Genomic DNA, 23,142 nt, shown 5'->3' on the forward strand with positions numbered 1-23,142 from the left:
TATCTCTTATGAATAGAGAATCTATGATTTTTTTCAAGGTTATTTTCATAGAGAGAGGTAGTTTTCAGGATAAGGAACTGTCTGCCGAAGAGATTTAGGGGGAAAAAAAAGCTTTCAAGAGAAGTCCAGATGCAGTTAAAAAAAACATAATGCCATATTTTAAGTCGCATATTTTTTCTACCTGATAAGTGATGCGATTTTTTTTTTTTTTTTTTTTTTTTTTTTTTTTCCAAGAAGAATTTCTGTTGTGGTTTCTTTTAATTATCTTAGTATTATTAAACTTTTTAGTTTTTGTAAATAGAAGTATGAATACACAGTTCATTTAATTATTGAGGAAGTTAACATTGATTTTTAAGAATAGAGGAGAATTATCATAGCAAATTATGTTCATCCATCATCTTATGTGCTTAAATTTCAGTATAGAAATTTGATACCACTTGCAGCCTATTTTTTCAGTTAGCACAATTGATGACAGGATTTACTAACTGATAAATTAAAAATAAACATTTCTACAGTGTCATACCCAGTGGTGAGCGATGGAAATTTTAACAAAGGGCTCGCAGCAAAAAAAAAAAAAAAAAAAAAACTAACTACACCAATGCCATCTATCGCCGACTGCCACCATTAGTATTTCCAGAGACAATCACAAACATCCATTCCCACAGAGGGATGTTTGTGAACGCTAATGGATGTTCGCGGGATGTTTATAAACAAAATAAATTTGTTTTGTTTGCGATAGAAGTTTTTATGACAAACGATTTATAAATAATACATAAATATTATCTAAACACAATAATATTGAAATATGTCATATTTCTCTTTTGTTTTTATACTTCAAGTGATAATCACCGGTACCAATCAAGGGGCATTATTTTATAGTCTTATTTATTTATATGAGACTATCAAAAGTGAATTCTTATTTGTAAAATGGTAGTAACTATAATATTTTATTTAATAAAATCACTTTTGAAACTCTGAGACGATTTTACATGAAAAAAAAAAAAAAAAAAACGCTGTCTGGTGCACATTTACCCAGAAAAAACTCTCTCCTTTACAGATTAACATTTACGAACAATTACTTTAAGGAAATACTTATGACAACAGCTGCCATTTCCTCCTTCACGTCTTTGTGTTCTTCTAGGAGGATCTATAGCCGAGCGATGATTTTCTAGAAAAGATTTGACATAGGGATTCGGATTAAATTCAATCGAGGGTCAATCCCATTTATACATATTGTCATTAAATCTGAAATATGTTATAGTGAGAGAAGATCTCTTCGTCATTACGATGTGATTCATCACACTAAAAGCTCGTTCAGCTTCATCGCTGCAAACTGCAATTGTTGCCATAATCGCTTTGGCTTTTTTCGCCGTGCTGGGAATTTCGTTTCGTAACTTTCCAGTCAAAGCTAAATCTCTAAAATCATTAATTTTAATTTCATATTTCAAAATAAAATTTAAAGATCTTATCTTTTTTTTCCCTCCTTCTAACCATGGACACGTAACTTCTTCCGTACTCCATGTTTCAGGATAACATACATTTAAAATATTTTTGAGTTCTTCATCTTCCAAATCCTCATAATTTTCATTTTTAAGTTTGAAATTTCTTTGCTGCATTAATCTATCTTTTAAAAACATTATGAGAGAGTTTAGTAATGTTTCTCATGGTAGTTTGTGAAATCTAATTTTGCTTTCAATCGCTAATCCTTCAAATTGTTTTGATTTTAACATGGTATCAATTTTAGATTCACAAGAACCTATAGAATTTTTAAAATCATTAATTTTTCGCATGATTAAGGAGTTAGCCCTTATAATACTTATATTGCAACTTTGTAGAGCTTCTGACAGATATGATAATTCCTGTAGGAATTATCATATCTCAATCATTAATGCTAGATCTTTTAACCATTCAAATTGAGAAGTCGGTTTAATAAGCCCTTATATTTATCATTCGATGCAAAATGCTTGCATGAAGCTGGGTAATTTCTCCACACAGTAAGAGCTGTTCATAAACTGCAAGCTGCCTATCGTGGTCCAAACACACAGCTGATCTTTAAAATTTCGATACTAAGATCTTTTGCAATTGTATTTAATTCTCATTGCTGTTTTGGAGATTGATGATGAAAAGCACATAATTTATCCATAAATATTTCAAAATAATTTATTTCTTTAATGTTTTTTATCGAATCGTCTAATGCTAATTGTAAACGATGAGCTACGCAATGCCAAATCACAATGTTGGGAAATTTTTGTAGAAGTTTGATTGCAACACCTGATTTGTTTCCTGGCATTACACTAGCTCCATCAGAACAAACTGCAATAAGATGATTTTTTAAATTGTTATCAGAAAATCCATATGAATTTAAAGTAGCATGTATACATTCCACAGTGGTATTTTCTAGTTCTGCACAAAAATCATACATGGTTCAGTGAGCTCAACTTGTATGTGAATAACTAAAACACTTTTTTTTTTCTATAATAGCAGACGAATTGACAACATTATCGATTCGTCTGCTATTATAGAAATTTTGCATTTTTTTTTTTCTATTATTTTGGAGAATATTTCTAATTTTATTTGTTTAGAAAAATGTTCTAATTCATAAGAATCTAGAGTGCAATGATAATCCTAGAACAGTATACCATTTTTAATTTGGAGCTCGATTAACAAACAAACAAGTTGTCAAAATTTCTTTTTCATTTAGTTTGTAAATTAAATTTGGTAATATAAATTTGCAACATTCTTCATTTATTTTTATGATTTTACTATGAGCAAATGATTCATTATGTTTGGATAACTTTTTATGCAAAGATGCTTTTCTTGAGTCTGTAGTGTTTCCAATCAGTTCCATTTTCATTTCTACCCATTCCTTTGATGATAAAATAACTTTTTTCACTTAAGTTTTTATATTTTGAGCAAACGCGACATCCTAATTTACCATTTTTAACTTCTAACCACTTATACATACTGCACTTAGAAATGCGATGCTTCTTGTTCCGGCAATCAGGTAAATTATTTTCTTTTTTTCCTCCAACTTGTTGCATATTCATTGAATCAATGTGCATATTATCTTCGTACTTCATCTTCGACTTCATTTTCACAGCAGTAGAATCAGCAGAATCAATTTTCATTATTTTTTTTCCCAAAAAAATTTAATATAATAAATTTCACTGTCTTTTCATGTTTCACAGGTAAAAATACTTTTACAATTGTAAAAATAAAATTTGCTGAATCTACAGTTTTTCAATTTATTATTATTTTGAAATTTTAAACACAAACAACTGTTATACGTCAGTGTACTGATGAACACAAAACTAATGTCCAGTGGAACAACCTGCTGATGACAGTTTTACAAACATCTGATTGTCTTGTAGTTTTGCCATACAATTACATATTTATTTTTATTTTTAAACTTTCGTTATAGAGGAGTTGAAACAATAATTCCAAATAATCTATACACTGCCAAATAGACTGATTTTTGTTAGGTTACCGAACGAGTTTGTGGCTTAATATATTTCAAAAAATTATGGTTTTTTTTTTTTTTTTAAGTAAAAAGTAAAGAACAACAACAAGGGACTCGCAAATTTGAGAAAAATGTAACAAAGGGCTCGCGCGAGCCCCTTTATAGCTCACCACTGGTCATACAACTCTTTGTGTATCATTAAATTATTTGTATCCCTTAATATTCATAATAATCTCAAATTTAATCATTAAATTTAATGTTTATTATATAAGTGTTATATTGGTTTTTGTATTCTTTCTTAGTGTTTGAAGAACCTGAGGATGCCACAAACAGAAGTTTTTTTTCTGAAATTATTTCTAGTATATCAGATGTAAAATTTAGTAGAAATGGCCGTTACATGATCTCTAGGGACTATTTAACAGTGAAACTTTGGGACATCAATATGGACACAAAACCAATAGAATGTTTTCCAGTTCATGAATATCTTCGTTCCAAGTTATGTAGTCTATATGAAAATGACTGTATTTTTGACAAATTTGAGTGCTGCTGGAACGGCACAGATAAGTGAGTAATACTTTAAGATATTTTAAGAATATAATAGTAGCTTGCTTGTAAATGACAGTCAGTAGTGACTTGCTTCTCGGTATATTTATCGTATGAATGTAAACTAATTGTTGTACAATGTTTTGAAATTTGAGAAAGAAAATGTATACATTTATTAATGATTTTATGAACTAATTACTTTTTTATGACACCCTCTAATATTGATGACTGAATACATATTTATTCCTGAAACGTATCCTCAAGAGATATACAGATACTTTAGTACTACCACATAATTAAGATCCATTATTAGTTTCTTCCAAATTAATCTGTTATTTGTCTCATCTCGCTTCAAATATTGTCTGATCTCATGTTTTTGTCTTCTAAGGAATTACTACTGACTGCCTCAATCCTTGTAGATCTGGATCTTCTTCTTCTCCTTGACATCAAATACCTCTTGCTTACCTCTCTCCTCTCATTCTTTTATGTGGCCATATCACCTTAGATTTGCTATTTTTACACATTCTTAATTGCTAAGAGTGTCAAGTTCCTTTTCTAATATTTTCATTTTAATATGATTCTGCAATTCATGATGCTATTTGTTTATTCCTCTAATTTTTCTCACAACTCCCATATTTGTGGTTTCTTGTCTTTGATGAACTGTTTTATTTCTGATCTGATTCTGACAACCATATGCTCCTAGTTTGTTTATCCTGATAAACATTTAATCCCAACAACCCCTATACTGCTAGTTTCGTGTTTTGAGTAATTTCTCTTATTCCATATAAATTTATTCATCTTGGTCCCCCCTTCCCCATATCTCTGCTTATTCTGTTATGTTTCACCACCCTTGGAGGGGGATGATATTATGATAGTACTACATGAAAAAAATTTACATCATTACTGACTTTCTATCAACAATTTTCCTCCAAATTAATCTGTTATCTGTCAAGACTCCAGTATTGTCAGATCTTATATTTCTGTCTTGTGGACATTCAAAAAGGAGGATCCTGCTCTGTCTACATACCCCAGACCACATGGGGTAGGAGGCTTACTGCAACACCACTGATCCTTATAGGTAAGCCTATAAGGGTCAGTGGTGTTGCAGTAAGCCTCCTATCCCATGCGGTCTGTGGCAGGGTCCAACATTTCCTGTGGTGCTGGTATAGCATCCAAGGTAGCCCTGGCATGACACTCCCCACTCCAAACTGTGGTCATTACTTGCCAAAGAGTGATGCCCATGGTGCTTGTGGTGAACTCTGATTCTGAATCAACCTCCATTTGGGTATAAATAATTTTTCATCCTCTTGTATATATCAGGGACCCCCCCCCCTAAACAAACCCATGCCAGATTCAGAAACTATAGAATCATCAATAGAAAAGCAAAGAAAGAAATTTTCTTACTTTGGTATTTTATTTTCTTAATCCTGTCAACTGACCACCACCTTGTTGTGTGCACTCTACGGCTTCAGAAACCGGATGCTACCATCAACGCTGGTAGGCCTAAGCAGCTATACCGCATGAAATGGGAGACATTGGAAAATGAGGCTGTGAGGAAGAATTTTGCAGATGACATTTCCTCCAGGTTCAAAGAGATTCCCAAGCATACTGTAGATGTTGAGGAGGAATGGAAGTTGTTCAGAACAACTGTCACTGCCTCTGCACTCTCATGGTGTAGCAGAAAGCGGCTCGGCGTGGCAATGGGCAGTGAGAAAAGGGCACCTTGGTGGAACCAAGAAGTCCGAAAAACTGTCCGGGCAAAAAAGGAGTCCTACCTAACGTGGCTTAGAGTCAGGTCACCTGATATGCGTTTGTGGTATGCTGAGGCACGAAAAGCTGCTGCTAAGGCAGTAAAGACAGCAAAGCAAAAGGCTTGGGAATCCTTTGGAGAAAGATTAGACTCATCCTATGCAAATGCAAACAAAGTATTCTGGCAGACCATCCGCCGCCTTCGAGGGAGGAAATCGTGCTCAGCAAGAGCAATTAATGCCTCTGATGGTGCACTTTTAACAACTGAGAAGGATATCCTCCATAGATGGAGGGAATACTTTGAGAGCCTTCTTAACCCGGGTGGCCCAGCAGTTGTGGACATCCAAGAGGTGCAGATCGGGGCACTGACTAGTCTCACAGCAGAAGAAGTCCATTTAGCAATAAAATCGCTAAAATTGGGCAAGGCTGCTGGCAATGATGAAATTCGGCCCGAAATGCTAAAAGCCTTAAATCGAGGCGGTGTTCTCTGGCTGGCTGTAGTGTGTCAGGCTGCTTGGATATCAAGGCGAGCACCAAAGAATTGGCAGACAGGCATAATAATACCAGTCTTTAAGAAGGGAGACCAGAAGGATTGCAGTAACTATCGTGGCATCTCTCTGCTCAGCCTGCCTGGGAAAGTGTATGCTAAGTGCTTGGAAAGACGGTGCAGGAGCATAGTTGAGCCAAAGTTCCAGGAAGAACAATGTGGCTTTCGTCCTGGTAGAAGCACAACTGACCAAATCTTCACTTTAAGGCAAGTCTTTGAGAAATCTGGGGAATATGCCAAGAATGTCTACGCATGTTTTGTGGACTTGGAGAAGGCATATGACCGGGTCCCTCGGGATAAGCTTTGGCAAGTAGTACAGGAGTATGGAGTGGATGATCAACTATTAGCTGCCATCAAGTCCCTGTATGAATGCCCAGAGTTTTGTGTCAGGGTAAACAGCACAAAGCCTGAACCTTTCACAGTCTCCGTTGGCCTCCGCCAAGGGTGTGTTCTGTCACCCCTCCTTTTCATAATATTTATGGACTGGATTGATAGGCACAGCCGAGGCAGTGAGTGTGTCAGAATTGGAAAATGTAGCATTGGACGTCTGCTTTTTGCAGATGACCTAGTTCTGCTTAGCTCTTCCACAGATGACCTCCAGCAGACTCTGGATAGGTTTGTGGCTGTTTTGTGCAGATCCCGGAATGAAGATCAGTGTGGCCAAAACTGAAACATTTGTGGTCTCAAGACAACCATCCCAGCGCACTCTAAATGTAAGTGGAGTCCCAATGAGGCAGGTGGAGAAGTTTAAATACCTTGGGTCCATATTCACGAATGATGGAAAATGGGACGTAGAGCTAGATACTCGAATTGGCTTAGCAAGCTCAATATTGCGGGAGCTTGGCCGTTCGGTAGTATTGAAGTGGGAGTTAAGCCAGAAGGCAAAGCTGGCTGTCTTCAATACCGTCTATGTCCCCATCCTCACCTATGGTCATGATAGTTGGGTAATGACCGAAAGAATGTGGACAACACGAATCCAAGCGGCTGAAATGAGGTTCCTTCGAGGGGTTGCGGGGCTGACAAAACTCGACAGAGTCAGAAACTCTGCAATTCGGGAAACCCTCAATACTCAACCGCTGCTTCTCCGTGTTGAGAGATCATGGTTACGTTAGTCAGAATGCCACAAGAGAGGCTCCCTCAGTAGACCCTCTTTGCCAAGCCAGAGGGTGGAAGGCCAAGGATTCGCTGGATAGATTATATCCAAAACCTTGGGTGGACACGTTTGGGAATCCCACCAGAACACCTGAGCTTGGTGGCAGAGGATCGTGACCATTGGAAGTTCTTGCAGCTGTTATCCCCACAACCCAATTAGGAAGAGTGGGCCTTGAAGATGTATGTATGTATAATCCTGCATTCAGCTAGGGAACTATCAGTTGGAAATATGTCGTCCTTCTTTATATAGAGGGATTAGCAGGGTCTCCACAATCTATAAAGAAACTGCACTCAGGAGATATCCTTATGGAAGTAGTCACAGTAGCACAATCAGAAAAATTTCTCCATACTGCATACACCCTCTGTTCAAAAAGAAACCAAACTTTTTGAAAATAGAAGAAACTAGTGGCACCACCTGTCGTATCTTTTTGTTGTCGAAAGCGGCAACCTTCATTATTGTTGTGTCAACTGTTTATGACATTTGTTTCATTGGAAGCCGAGTTATAGTGCTAAGAGTGACAGCGTGTTTTGACAAATGTTCGGAAAACGAGTTTCAAACAGAGAACTGCGATAGACTTTTGTGTTAAACTCGATAAAAGTTTTACCGAAACGCATCAAATGCTTCAAAAAGCATACAGTGATGAATACTTATCCCGTACTCAAGTTTACGAGTGGTTTAAGCAATTTCAAAGTGGTTATGAGACACTTGAGGACGACAAAAAGCCGGGCAGTCCAAAAACTGGACTGAGCGAAGTTGACATCCAAAAAGTGCATGATTTCATCGATGAAAACCCGAAATCGTCTGTGAGATTGATTAGGGATTTCAAAATCAACTGTGCACAACATTTTGACTGAGAGTTTGGGCCTTTGTAAATTGAATTTGCGATTTGTTCTCCACAAGTTGACTGACGACCAAAAAATGTATCGATTGAACACTGCAAGGACCTCATTAAAACTACTCGTTAGGATTCAAACTTCCTTGAAACAATCGTTAGTTACTGGTGACGAAACGTGTGTTTTGAGTATGACCCCGAAACAAAGCACCAGACTGCTGAGTGGAGACCACCAGAAGAGGGACATCTGAAAAAAAAGTTACTTGGAGAAGTCAAAAATAAAGACAATGCTGATTTGTTTCTACGATTCCATGAGCATTATCCACAAAGAATTCGTTCTGCCTGGCCAAACGGTCAATGGAGTTTTATCTCGAAGTTTTGATGCGATTGATAGCGAGAATTCGTCACGTAATCATGATGCAAGCAGCTGGTCCCTTTTTTGATTTACAGTAATCCAGAGTTTACTCTGGATTTAGAGTAATTTAATAATAAGGTGAGACACCTTTTGCCAACCCGTATAGGTAAATATGACTTCTCCATTACTTCCACCTTAGTATCACCACCTCTGGGTCTGGCTCCCGCCGACAACACCTCAATAAAGGTCGAAACCGGTCTGGGTAGTGGCCCTTCGTGCATAGTATTATACTTGTCTGCAAGGAGATGTGCTTTGCATTATGGGAGATACTGAGAGCTTAGTCCACCTTTATCATGAGTTGCCTCAGTCCTGAAGATACTTCAGGTGCAAACTTTGTTTGCTTACACTTGGATAAAGGATTAAACTAAATTTATTATAGTAATATAAATACCAGTGAGCATGGTACGAATCTGAAGGGTTGGGCATTTTGTCTTATCTTTTATCTTTAGACTTTTTAAGTCCAAATGTGTGTGTGTGTGTAGATACAAGAAAAAGAAAGTTGTCCAACTGAGTCAAGCAGAGTGCAGATGTAATTACAGTCAGTTCTCAACTAATGATCACTTATATACTTGTAACTGTCACCCCCATTAGCACGTTCACCAAATACTACTTTACTTTTACTACTACTGAGTGTAGAAAACCTCAGACTTTTGGAAGGAATATAATATCTTGCAGGTGTGGCATGGAGCAAGATGACGGCAAAGTGTATGAATGGTGTTTAGAAGACACTGCTCAAAATATATGTTCATACATTCACAGGATTTAACAAAGATCAGACCCCTAAAGAAATTATTACATAACTACCAGAGTTAGAGGTTGACAGTGAAGATGTAGAGCATTTTATTGGAGCTATGGAAGAAGATTCTCTCAAATTATCTTACAGAACTAGAAGATAGAGAGCTGTAGAACTTTGTTCTACTTTGTTTGAACTCTCCTTTGCTCCGAGTTGCCCTGGTGGTGTACTACCCAAGTGATTACTTACACTTGGGCTCGCCGATAGTTTTTTCAGCATGAAACTCTAGGATTTCAATCCGAGTTTCATACCCGGCTGTAGAATAATACGGGATTTACCATCTCCCTTAAATTTAAATCAGTAGCACCTTTAAAGAATTTCTCTTGCTCCATGTGTTTCCAGCTGATTATTTTACTGGTAAGTGCACAGAAGCACTGTGCATTTATTTATTACACCACAGTACTCTATGCATTCATTTTATGTTGTAATTTGTACCTTATTACAATAAACAAAGAGTAAAATTAGCTAAAATACAAGTACAAATTACACATTATTAAAATGTATTTGTAATCTGAAAATGCTACTCATTTTAGCAATCGTTTGTACTAATTGTTTGCATATTCTTATGGTTGATATAATGACTTTTGAGTTGACTTTTTTGACTTGCAAATGAATTGCTGGAATGGAACCCTGCCATAAGTCAAAGACTGACTGTATACTAAAAATTCAGAAGGGATGACTTGTTATGTATATAAGGGCAAAGGGGTTAAGTTTGTTGCATTAATGAATATATGGTGTGGCTTAAAGATTGTTGCCATCAATGAAACCTGGCTATCAGAGTCAGATGTAGCAGCCCGAATTAAGTGTAAAGAATATAATATTCTTCACGTAGTATTCAGGAAACGCAGAATAGGACCTCATGATAACTGATCATTTGAGGTAGAAGTTCACAAAAGTAATAATAATAAGAATCTAACATATAAAAGTGAGTTTGAGAGTATATGGAGTTTGGTCTGAAGTGTAGGCTTCCAGAATGAAATATGTGGTGGGTGTTGCTAGAGCCCTTGCAGTTCATTTGTTGGGAGAATAAAATGCATTGATAAATTATCCTGATGGGTCCTAAAAGAATAATTATTATGGATGTCTTAAAATTATATGAACATAGATTGGATAGCAGAGAAAAGTAACAAGAGTGGAGGAGAATTTACTTCACTGCTGCAAGACAACTTTATAGAGCAGCATGTGAAAGAAGGAACTTGAGGTCAAAGAGTGTTGAATTTGATCATATCATCAGAAGTTGCCTCATTTAAAGATGTAACTGCTTTACCACAAGTTAGTGACAGTAAAACCATGCTGTACTGTCCTGGGAAGTAGCTAACTTATTCCAGTTAGGACAGGTTACATGGCAAACTGCAAAGCTGGAAATTATGATAAACTCAGGAGAAATAGTATCTTTAGTCACATGGTATCAGCAATGCATAGGAAGCTTTGAAATGCTACTTAAATGAGGCAGTATCTGAATGTCTCTAGAGTTCAAAGAACAAGTATGGCAGTATTGAAATGGATATGCAGCCTTATTAAGTATGGGATCTATAAGATGATGTGGAAGGAATATCATGGGAATAAGGTTAAAAGTTATGAAATATATTAAGAGCAGACCAGAAAAGTTAAGTGTATAATACGGAAAGCAAAGTTGGAGTATGAAAAGAAATTAGTGTTGAATATGTTGGGTCTTTGAGCAAATGATAACAGTTGTCGGTTCTTGTTAATTGTAAAGTTATTCACTTTGGCAATGAGATTTTCAACAGCATATTATATTAGTACGATTATGCTGGTATAGAAAAAGAGGAGACCTTCACTTAGCCTTTTAACGAATGCAGAGAAACAACCAGGGCTTCTGACCTAATGTCCACTCTTCACCTTCACATGGTGTACCCTATGGGTATCTACCTGGATGCTAAACAAATGAGGTTGGGGTTGGCAATTTGGGATTTAGTCAACCAAATTGTATTCTTATTGGCTTAAACCACAATGCAAAATGATGGTACAATATGGCAGAATTTCATATTACCTGGTATGTTGTCCTGTCAAACAAGCCCCCCCCCCCCATTGTTTTTTATCAGGGAACCAGGGTGAACAGCATAAAGTCAGCAAATGGAACAAATCCCAAAACATCCCATCTGAACATTTAACCAGAGTTCAAGATTGGTACTATCAATGGAAAAGAAATGGAACTAGCAGAAGAATTGGATAAGTACCAGATCAACATATTAGACATGACTGAAACAAAGAAACACAGGTGAGATCTTTCTAAGCAACAAATACTTTGTATTTGTATTCAGGCAATAGCAGTCAAGGAAAAGAAGTAGGTATAGTATTCAACACTAAATATGAGGATAATCTTGAATAGCAGGCAATGTCAAGTAGAGTGATGTGGCAAATATCAAAATGGGGAACCGGACAATGACTTATTTGTGACTGTGGTCCCCATAGAAAATTTGACTAATGAAGAAATGGTAGGAATTTTCTAGGCATTAGAGAAGACAGCTGACATAATGAAAAAGAAAAAGTGAGCCCTTGTTGGAGATCTAAACAGCAGAGCAGAAAATGATTACCAAACATATAAAAATGTTCTGGAGAAATATGGAGAAAAGAGCAAAGCTGATAATAATAAGTACCTGTTGGATTTATTATTATTATTAAAGCAATGACAAATTTAAGCGAGATCTTTAAAGATATTAGCCTCGCAACAAAAATTAGAATCATGCAAGCAATGGTATTCCTGTGGTGCTGTGTGGATATGAAAGTTTAATCCTGAGAAAGAGTGAAAGAAGGAAAATAGATGCATTTGAATTATGGGTTTGGAGACGCTTACTAAGAATACCATGGACTGCAAAGCAAACCAATAAATCAGTGATAGACAGAATAAAGCCAGATTGCTCCCTTGAATGATCATCAAGCAAAAATTGTCATAATTTGGACATATTATGCAAGCAAATGACAGTCTGGAGAAGATGATGATGCTTGCTAAAGTTGATGGAAGCAGGAGAAGAGGAAGAACAAGAATTAGATGGGTAGATGGAGTTAAAGAAGCAACTGGAGTGCACTTGGAGGTTCTGAAAGACATGATCAGAGACAGATGGGAATGGAGAGTGTATGTTCGTGGAGTCGCCAGGAGTCTGAAACAACTCGACGGATCATAACACACACCTGTTGGATTTCTGGTCAGGACATGGATTAGTTATTACTAACACCATCGTTGATAGCAATGTTTTCCCACTGATCCAGGACACGAGTATATACAGAGGATTTGAAATGGGAATTGATTACTATTTAGTTTTGAGCAAAATAAAATTGAATTTTATGTTGAAAAGAAGTGTGCAAGAAAGTTTTAAAGTAAATCAAGGTTGAGCAGCTTTCATCAGAGGTGAATTACAGACTCAAATTCGCCACCATTATTAAAGAAAAAAATGAAAGAGGTTGAAGATAAGAACAAAACCTTGGAGATTCAGTGGCTCACCCTGAAGAAAACATTGATTAATTCAGTCAAAGAAATATGTAGTGGGGTTGTCTGCAAGAATAGAAAAATGAGTACTGCATGGTGGTCTTAGGAAGTTAAAGAGGCAGTCAAGGAAAAGAAGAAAGCATATCAAAAGTTCCTGTCAGGTAAATCAGCTGATGCTCTCAGAGAATACAGAAAAATGTAAGAAAGTGAAGCACCGTGTAAAACTAGCTAAACAGACATCACAGGAAGACTTGGTGGTTTTTGTCACCAGAAAGGTGGCAAAATATTCTAGAGATTATTGAAAAAATTTAGAAATGGAGGAAAGAATACTGTAAAAGGAATCAGATGATAAAGGCAACATGAAAACTGAAGATATTCTAGGTGCGTGGGGTAATTACTTTGAAAGAGGGCTGTTTGATAAGTCTGTGCAAAGTCTAAGAAATGATGCCACCAATATGTATTGCGGTTATTTTTAAGTTGCTGGCAACTGTTGAAGGATCACACACTAAGTTTCAGTCAGATGGATCTATTATTCTGTGTTTGACGTTCATTTGAATTGATCAAGTACCGTGATTTGTGAAAAATGGATGAAAAATAAATGGCTCAGGAAACCAAAGCTAAGCTTGATGAACATTATGGTGAGTCGCACCTTTGATTAGAACAGTTTATAAGTGGTTTAGTAACTTTTGAAGTGGTCATATGAGCACAAGTGACGCTGAACGTTCTAGATGCCCTGTTGAGGTCATTACTCCAGAAATTATTGAAAAAATCCATGATGTGGTGATTGATGATAGAAGAGTGAAGGTGTGTGAAATTGCTAAGGCTGTGGGCATCTCAAACGACTGCATACATAATATTTTACATGAACATTTACATATGAGAAAACTATCTGCAAGATGGGTGCTGCGTTCTCTCACATTGTATCAAAAGCGTCAACGTGTGAACTGTTGCAAGGACAGCTTAAAGTTGTTTCAACGGAATTCAGAGGAATTTTTGTGCCATTTCTTAACGGTGGATGAAACATGGATTCATCGCTACGAGTCCGAGACCAAGGAACAGTCAAAACAATAGGTTTTGACTAGCGGGGAATCCGCACCAAAGAAAACGAAAACCGTTCCTTCAGCAGGAAAAGTTATTGCCACCATCTTCTGGGATGCTCATGGCATAATCTTCATAGACTTGGAAATGGGCAAAACAATTACCAGAGTGTATAATGCATCTTGGCTGGATTATTTAAATAATGAAATAAAGGAAAAACGACCACACTTGGCAAAAAATAAGATTCCTTTTCACCAGGACAACGCACCCGCTCACTTTTCTGCAGTTGCAACCGCAAAATTGGTCGATTTCTGCTATGAAGTCCTTTCGCATCCCCCCCCCCCTCCCCACTCTCCAGATTTGGCTCCCTCAGACTACTATCTGTTTCCAAACATGAATAAATGGCTGGCAGGAAAGAGATTTTCATCAAGTTGAACAAATCATACTATATGGACGGGATCAAAAAACTCGAGCATTGTTGGAAGCGTATAGACCTCAAGGAGACTACGTTGAAAAATAAAAAATGTTTGCCCCCAAAAAAATTGTTTTCTTCATATCAAATAACCCTCGTAAATGAACAAGCAGTGTCAGCACGGTGGTAGAAAACTCTTCACAGGAATGCAGTTAGGAATACATATCCATACTTGAATCAGACAATGTCATCAAAAACCTAAAATGTGTAAAGGCAGCTGGAGTAGATGAAATATGACTGTAACTGCTCAAATATGGATGCATAGATGTTTTGCAGTCGCTTAATGCATAATTCAGAAGGCCTGAACTGAGGATCGAATTCCAGATGACTAGAGTATAGTTCTTGTACTACAAAGGAAAATAAAGGAGTATTTCATGTGGCAATGTAAAATTGGTGATTTTATCTGTTTATTATGTTTTTCCATTAGAAAATTAGTGTTTTATAGTATATCAGTGTAGACTTTCATGTTTTTAGTGTTTTATAACATTTATATTATATTAAAATATAATATTAATGTATACATTAACACCCAAAAGACTGCGGGTTCAAATCCTGCCATGGGAATGGATGTTTATGATTGTCTTTGGAAATACTCGTGGTGGTGGTTAGTGTAGTTATGGTCAGTTGGTGGATTGAGTGGCAGAGACAGAGTTGTAGAGCAGGTACCCTCCCTCAATGAGTCTTTGGACTCCCTGGAGGTGTCTAATAATAATAAGATATTTTTGTTAAGTGTGCAACATTAAATATAGTTTAAAATGGTGCCAAAAACACACAAGAAATGTAATGCTTAGAAGAGCTAAATTATAATAGGAGGAATGGTGAAAATATGGATGTAAGAGTGACAGTGTTATATAACTGTGTTGATGATGGGAATGGGCATTATCATGAAAATGATTACAAAGAGAGAATGATTTCGACTTTATGTTCGTCTGGTTTTGAACCCATCAAACATGTGCAAAGATGTCTACATATATATGCCACTAGAGAAGAATAGAGATGTGCAAGTTGTCCAACTGTGTCATGCAGACTGCAGACAAGAGTATACATGAGAACATGTGGGTAGATTATTATGTCTGTACATGAATGCTAGGAGTATCAGAAACAAAGGGGTTGAGTTTGTTGCCTTGGTCAATATGTTGGGACCTCATATTGTAGGCATTGGTGACACTTGCCTATCAGAATCAGACATACTAACTGATATTGATTGTAAAGGGTTGTCAGCAGCACACTGACAACCAATATTGATTGTCATTGTGCTGCTGCTAGTGATATTGGATGACTTGAATCCAGTTAGTGTTGAGACCTATGATTGTAGTGCTAGTAACAGCATTTCATGTAGCAGTGAGTTTGAAGCCATCTGGTATGAGGTGGAATCTAACAAGATCAAATACATAATGGGGTGTTGTTACAGACCTGGTGGATCAGTTTGTAGCAATAATGAAATGCATTGCCAAATAGAGATGATGGGTGCCAAAAGAGCAATCATAATGGGAGACTTTAATTATCCAAATAAAGTGTCAGAAGGGGTTTCAGTTAAAGATGTAACTATTCTGTCTTGGGTTGGTTTAAATGCATGGGAGGCATTTAAAAAATACTTAAATTATGTAATATCAGAATGTGTCCTGAGCGTTCGAAGAATAAACAACTTAAGAGTTAAATGGATATGTAATATTATTAAGCAAAAGATTTGTAAGAAAAGGATGATGTGGAAGGAATACTGTGTGCATAAAGATGTCTGTTATAAAAATTATAAGCAGCAGCAGGCTAGAAGAGTCGCAACTGTTGTACGGAAAGCTAAGTCTGAGTATGAAAAGAAACTAGCTCTGGAAGGTAAAGACAACCCACAAGAATTCTATCGATATGTTGCAAGTAAAAGAAAGAATGAATATGAAAGAATAACTTTTCTGAATGCAGATGGTGTGAGGGTGACATGTAGAAGAGGTTGTTCAAATAATGAGAGCCCAAAATGCTAAAAACTATCAACTGGTGTAATCAACATTGAGCTCACTGCTACCTCTTCACTGAATGAAAAAACTCAAGTGTAAGAAGAAGAGGTATTAGAGCTATTGCACAAGCTGAATAAGAATTCAGCAATAGGGACTGATGGGATATCAGCACGAGTGCTAAAAAAGGTATTTAGCTGAACTGGCTATATAATTTGAATCTCAAAGTAGAGAAGATTCTGCAGGAATGGAAAGAATGTTTTTTTAATCCCATTGCACAATGGTGGTGCAAAGAATGATTTGTGCAATTATTGACCAATTAGTATATCAGGAGTGATGGTGAAGATTTTGGGGGAAAAAAATTGGTTAGGACTCGCATTCAGAAATGAATTTACAGTGAATCTCTACTTTGCAATGAACATTAATTGTTTACTAAGGGAAGATCATGTTTTAGCAACTTGCTCACATTCTATAATAATGTTACCACTGAACCAGACAAGGGGAATGGATACACCATGATATTTTTGGATTTTGCTAAGGCTTTTGAAAGAATACAGCATGGAAGACTGTTGCATAAATCGGAGAATATGGGTTTGATTATAAAATATTAACATGGATAAGAGGATGGCTGACTGACATATATCATAAAGTGGTATACTGGGAATGTGAGTTGGTAAGATTTAAGAATAGAGGGCAATGTTCCAAAACCATCCTTGACGGTGCTTTCCCTACACCTCTAGCAGACTTACATGATGATTTTGTCAAATTCTGGAGTACAGTCTTTTCTGCTCCACCTCCACACTTCCCTGATTATGATGACCAACCTATGATATTAAGGTCCACTCCTGCCCTTCAAATATACCAGCCTGTCTCCATCCAGGAGATTAAAGCAGCTCTTCCATCCGCTTTCCTGCATCTAGGCTTCGGAAGGTGCTGTTGAAGATTCTTCAAGACTTAGTGGACATTCTCCTTTCCAGTAAAGTAATACCACCATACGTGCTTCAAGAACTATCCTCATTCTGAAGAGAGAAACTTCAAGCTGTGCATCAGACTTTAGACCTATTACCATCTCCCCTGTGTTACTTAGACTCTGTCATAAAATATTAGTTAAATGACTTCAGCAACATATACAGCATGATTATAGACAGAGAGCTTTTGTCCCTTCGGACGGCTGTGCCGAGAATATATATCTTCTTTCTTCTCTTCTCTCTGATTCCTGATGCCACCTTAAGCCTCTATATGGCGTCGCTGGACCTCCAAAAGGCCTTTGATAGCGTCTCCCTTCCTGCTCTCCTTTGAGCGCTGTCTATTGCTGGATGTCCAGAATCTTTTCTTTTCTATGTTACAGAGCTATACTTGGGTAGCTCCATCACTATCACTACAGGGTCTCGTGCAACTTCTATTCCCGCAGTGCGGGGTGTTCGCCAGGGTGATCCTCTATCTCCCCTTTTCTTTAACTGCATTATAGATGAGTTTCTTCATTGTCTTTCTAGCCACATAGGCTACTCTCTATGTGCTTCTTCCTTTAATGCTATGGCCTTTGCAGACGATCTTTTTCTCGTAGCCTCTACTAAGATAAGCTTGCAGGAACTCCTTGACTGGGCAGTTGACTTCTCTATTCGAGGCCTTTCTATTAATGTAGAGAAGTCTTGCTCTTGTCCCCCCTCTGGTCGTGACAAGAAGTTTAAGGTCAAGACTGTAGAGTTTTTCCCTGCACGGGAGGCCATTGCATGCTTTGACCATCCTGGAAGAGTGGAGATACCTCGGTGTCATGTTTACCCCAAAGGGAAGGTCTTCTGTCCCTTCTATCCTAGAAGCTGGGATCGCTTCTTTGAGGAAAGCTCCTCTCAAGCCCCAGCAAAGACTGTTTCTACTTTCCTACCTCGCTTTTACTATAAATTGGTGCTTGGTAGGACATGTATCTCGGTACTGTCCAGAATGTACAGGACTATCCGTTCAGCCATAGGATCACGGCTCCGACTGCCGCCTGACACTCCTACTGCATATTTCCATGCGAGGGTGAAGAATAGTGGGCCTGGGGTTCCATCACTTGGCTGATCCCACGCCTGCAGCTAACAAGAATCGAACAGTTAGAACTATCTTCTTCCCCCATCTGCAGAGAGGCTTTCTATAGCCCATTAATACAAGAAGACTAGGCGGGCTAAAGGCTGGTCCCATTATCAAGGTACTTTAATCGAATCAGCACCTGCAGAACACGAGATGGGCATCTCTGCTGCACTGTTCTGTAGATGGTGCTCCTTTAAAAGAGTCATATCTGGTGCCTCCTCAGCATGATTGGGTAAGGGATGGCACCAGACTCCTCCCTGGTTCGAGTATATTGACCTTATCAAGACGAGGATCAATGCCCTGCCTACTCGACTCCAACTGTAGGGCTGGCTGCCCTACAGTGAGACATTGTCTCATATAGCCCAGTGTTGCTTCTGCACCCACGGGGTCCACATGAGGAAGCATAATGCCGTGGTCTCCATTCTGAACAACCGCTCTAAGAACAAAGGTTGGGAGACTGCGGTGGAACCACATTATAGGACCTCTGGGGTTTGCATAAGCCAGACTTAGTGATTTAAAAAAGATGGTGACGTTTGGGTAGTTGATGCCCAGGTGGTGGGAACAGGGTGCCCTATGGCCATAATAATAAAGTAAATTATTATAAAAATAACCAAGATCTAGTTAGTAAGATACCGGTGGAGCATGGGACCACTCCAAGGTTTACCAGCGCCACCATCGCTTTACGTGGCGTATCGAGTGCAGATAGTTATAAGGACTTAAAACAGCTTAGGCTTATGCAGAAGGATATAAAAGTTCTTTCCTTGAGGGCCCTACAGGGCACACTGGTGGCATGGTGTTGCCACCAGAGAATGACTACAATGATAACTAGAACAGGCATAGGGTAAAACACTTTTAAAGGCTTAGGCCTATATCAAGTCTGGATGTGATGAAAGGGTAGTACTGCCCATAACCAGTACAAAGATTAATAAAAATAATAACCAGTGGTGTACACTGGTTACCTTAAAGATTTAAGGTAACCATTGGGAAAGATTTGACAGACAACATACAGCTCTTTGCTGGTGATGCAGGGATAAGTGTGTGGTGGTGGGGGGAACAGGAATGCTTGCTGATATGCATCCAGGAATGCGTTAGCAGAGCTAATCTCAGGTGATATCGTCACTTAAACAGAATGGGCGAGGAAAGATTAGCAAAACAAGTGTTCTCTGCCAAGCTGGCAGGAAAACGACCCAGAGGAAGACCAAGATATAAGTGGATTGATACGGTACAAAGTGCCTAAGACGATAGAAATATAAGATCTGGTAATGCTGGAGTCTTGACAAATAACAGACTGATTTGGAGATATATTGTAGATAGAAAGTTAGTAATGATGTAAATTTTTCATGTAGTACTATCATATTCTATACACCCCTTGAAGGTACATGGTAGGAATTTGATGATGATGGTATGGTAGGAAGTCAGCTGAATAAATTTATATCAAATTAGAAAGAATTAGTCAAAACACTATATTAGCTGTATACAGGGATAGTGTTCAAACGACTTTTAACTTATGGATCTGAGAGGTGGGTTAGAAATAAAATAATTGAACAAAGACTGGAGATGAGACACAGATGAGAGTTCTGAGAAAGATTAGAGGTAAACAGTTGACATCAATAGAGTAAAATGAAGATATTAGGAAAGAACTTGCTCTTGTTAGTATTCTGGAATGTGTTGGCAGAGCTAATCTTAGATGGAAGTCGAAGTTTAATGGTTATATAGCAAAAATTACAAATACAGCTCAGAGGATAATTGTGCTGCTGCTGCAAGAAACATTGTGTAAAGATCTAGAAGTCATTTTGATCCTTTATGTTATATTTTATAACTGCACCTGGTCTACTATGCACAGATTGGGTTTCCTGGGTTCTGAGGGGATGAAGAAAAGGAGAGGAAGTATGCAACTTACAAAGATCATGTCAGAATTGTGGAATATAGATTATGAGCACAGATAGATTTAGAGTATGTGAATGGAAATAGAAAAAAGAGGGATGATATAAAGAGGCTGGTAAACTTCTGAAAGGTAGTGTATTATACTAGTTGATGAATTTTTCGTCAGCTGGGGGGGGGGAATCCGTGGATGTTAAGTTTGAGTGCATCCAGGATACCACTTCAGCAATACATCTGTTGAAGTGATGAAAATTATCATAATAATAATTACTCTAGACATCCAGGATATCCTTACTTTTCATTTTAATATGACTGTTATCTTCTATAATTCCTTTTACAGCCCTCCTTCCTCAATTTCTAAGCTTTTTCAATAGCCTCCAGAACATTTTGTCACTGTCATTATATTTATTGTCTGTATCACACATCTTTCCATGACTTATCTTTCTAACATTTTCTTTTTCTACATTCTGGGGTCATCTTCTCTACTGTGTGATTTCTTCTCTTCCAGGGTTGCCTGAATCACTCAACATTTTTTCAGATTTTGTTTCTTGATATCCAATTTGAATTTGCAGTTCACCTCTGATAGCTTCTTTGGTTTGATTCTTGTCAAAACTTTTGTGCATTTTTCTTTTCAATATAATATTTCATTTTTATTACCTAAAAATGAAATGGTAACACTTCCTGATTTGTCATACTTTTCATATTACAGTTCTTTTAATAAGTTTGTTGATTTACACTGACTGACTAGAATTAAAATTCTACTAGTATCTGAAATCAGGTGCTTCTACCAAGCTCTGTGGGTGGAATGCGATGCATTAAAAAAATGTGTTATAGTAAATTATTCTCTATAACACAGTTTCTGTGATCCCTGATAGCAATCGGATATGATCTGAGATGGATCACTGGATAAACAGGAGAAATAGTCAAATTTTCACAGGTGCATAACTTTGCACAAAAACACTGTCAAGTTCACCAGTGTTGTTATGAATATGGATTCCTGATTTTTCTACAATTTTTTGTTACAAAAACCAAATTCCATTTGTTTAGATGCAGCAGAGGGAGACCTGGTTCACAAGCATACTGCTTCATCGAATGTTACTATGACTTCACAATTAAGATGAGAAATGAATGTGGAAAACAGTCATTTCTCATCATAATAATGAAGTATATTATTATGAAAAGGTGTGATATTTTAAAAATCACACTTTTTCAGTGTGGTTTTTAAAATATTTCTATCCAAAATGACTGCATGTGATATGTGCACTTTCTGTTTTAATACACTACATTATAGCAGTGGATTGTGCATGTTTGCGCTGATTTTCTGTATTTTCAGTTATATACTCTCTGCAATTCCACTGAGTCAGTTAATCACAACTCTGCTGTTAGCAATTTGCATTGTGAATGAAGTTGGAGGCATGATTTAAAATTACCCTTAATTGATTTATGCTGTGTTTCTGAAGCAGCATTTCTATTTTTAAAAGAAAGAAAGAAAGAATGTTATAATTTACTAGGGATTTCTCATTAGCATATCAGTCATGCTGTGGTGGTGCTTTGGGTGCAACTTTTCATTAGTTTATTATAATGAAAATGATTGACTTAGTGTTTTTTTGTTAATTGAAAACTGGAGACCACAGGTATAAGAGGTCTATGAAATAGGGAAGTGAACAGATGGATATGTTTCAGAATCATATGAAAAATGAAGATGTTAAAAAGGAATCTGACATTGGTAACTTCAGGAATATGTAAGCAGAGCTAGTCTCGGGTAGTATAGTTACTGAAGACAGAATGGGAAAGAAAAGTTTAGCAAAGCAGATGATGCAGTTAGAAGGGCTTCAGAAAGTTGAAGATTGGACAGTCTTTAATCCTTGACAAATAACTCACTTATTTTGAGGAAATTATTGATAGGAAGTTATAATAATTTAAACGTTTTATATAGTATTATCCTAGTATGCTCAACACCCCTTGAGGGTAAATATAAGGAATTCAATGGTGGATATATGGATTTCCTAAAATTGGTAATCCATAATAGATGAAAATGACTTCTCTTTGCCCTTACATTAACCAAACAGCTAAAGCTTTAACCCTCCATACAGAGCTTATGCTGTTTTTGTCAAGGAAACAGGACGAACATACAAATGTCAGTTACTGGAACAAACTCGCCAATAATGTCTAGAACATCGGTTCCCAACTGATGTTTTAGACGTTATTGGCGTGTTATTAGTTCAGTTATTGACTGAGTAAGTGTATTACGTTAAGATAGGCACTGTTTCCTATGTAATTAAGATAGGAAACAGTGCCTATCTTAATGTAGGGGGGGGGGACATTTACTATAAATCTTTGGGGAATCTGGCGAATTCCCACTTACCATAAATTAGCAAAACAGTTGGCATGCTCTTGTATCCTTCCCTCACCTGACATACCACTTCCTTATAAACTTCTATTGGGAATTTAACTTTAAATAATACAGATATTTTGGTTAGCTTTGATATCTCCTCACTGTTCACCAATATTCCCTTAAATGACCTTATCACTCATAAAGTTTCTCCTCCTGATATTACCGATCTGTTTTTCTTTGCTATCCATTCAGTATACAGTTGACCCTTGAACAATACTTATTTGAACTGTGCACTTATATGAAGATTTTTTTTTTCAATAAGTATATTGGAAAATTTTTTGGAGATTTACAACAATTTGAAAAACTCGCAGACAAACTGCATACCTAGAAATATTGAAAAAATTGAGAAAAAGTTAGGTATATCATGAATGCAGAAAATATATGTAGATACTAGTCTATTTTATCATTT

At 37.1% G+C, this 23,142-nt stretch overlaps 1 protein-coding gene across 2 annotated transcripts in view; it reads left to right on the forward strand.

The window, feature by feature from the left end:
* LOC150092360 (protein phosphatase PP2A 55 kDa regulatory subunit-like) overlaps positions 1-23,142 on the forward strand; it is a 164,303-nt gene that overhangs the window by 98,149 nt on the left and 43,012 nt on the right. For both annotated transcript variants that reach the window (XM_090415159.1, XM_090415158.1), the window contains exon 7: positions 3,763-4,024. In XM_090415159.1, the coding sequence (XP_090271285.1) occupies positions 3,763-4,024 (262 nt within the window). The remainder of the gene's footprint in view (positions 1-3,762; positions 4,025-23,142) is intronic.

This window comes from Typopeltis vanoorti, chromosome 26 (genome assembly GCF_054136105.1).
Source record: "Typopeltis vanoorti isolate ZY-2024b chromosome 26, IOZ_Tvanoo_1.0, whole genome shotgun sequence".
Taxonomy (NCBI): domain Eukaryota; kingdom Metazoa; phylum Arthropoda; class Arachnida; order Uropygi; family Thelyphonidae; genus Typopeltis; species Typopeltis vanoorti.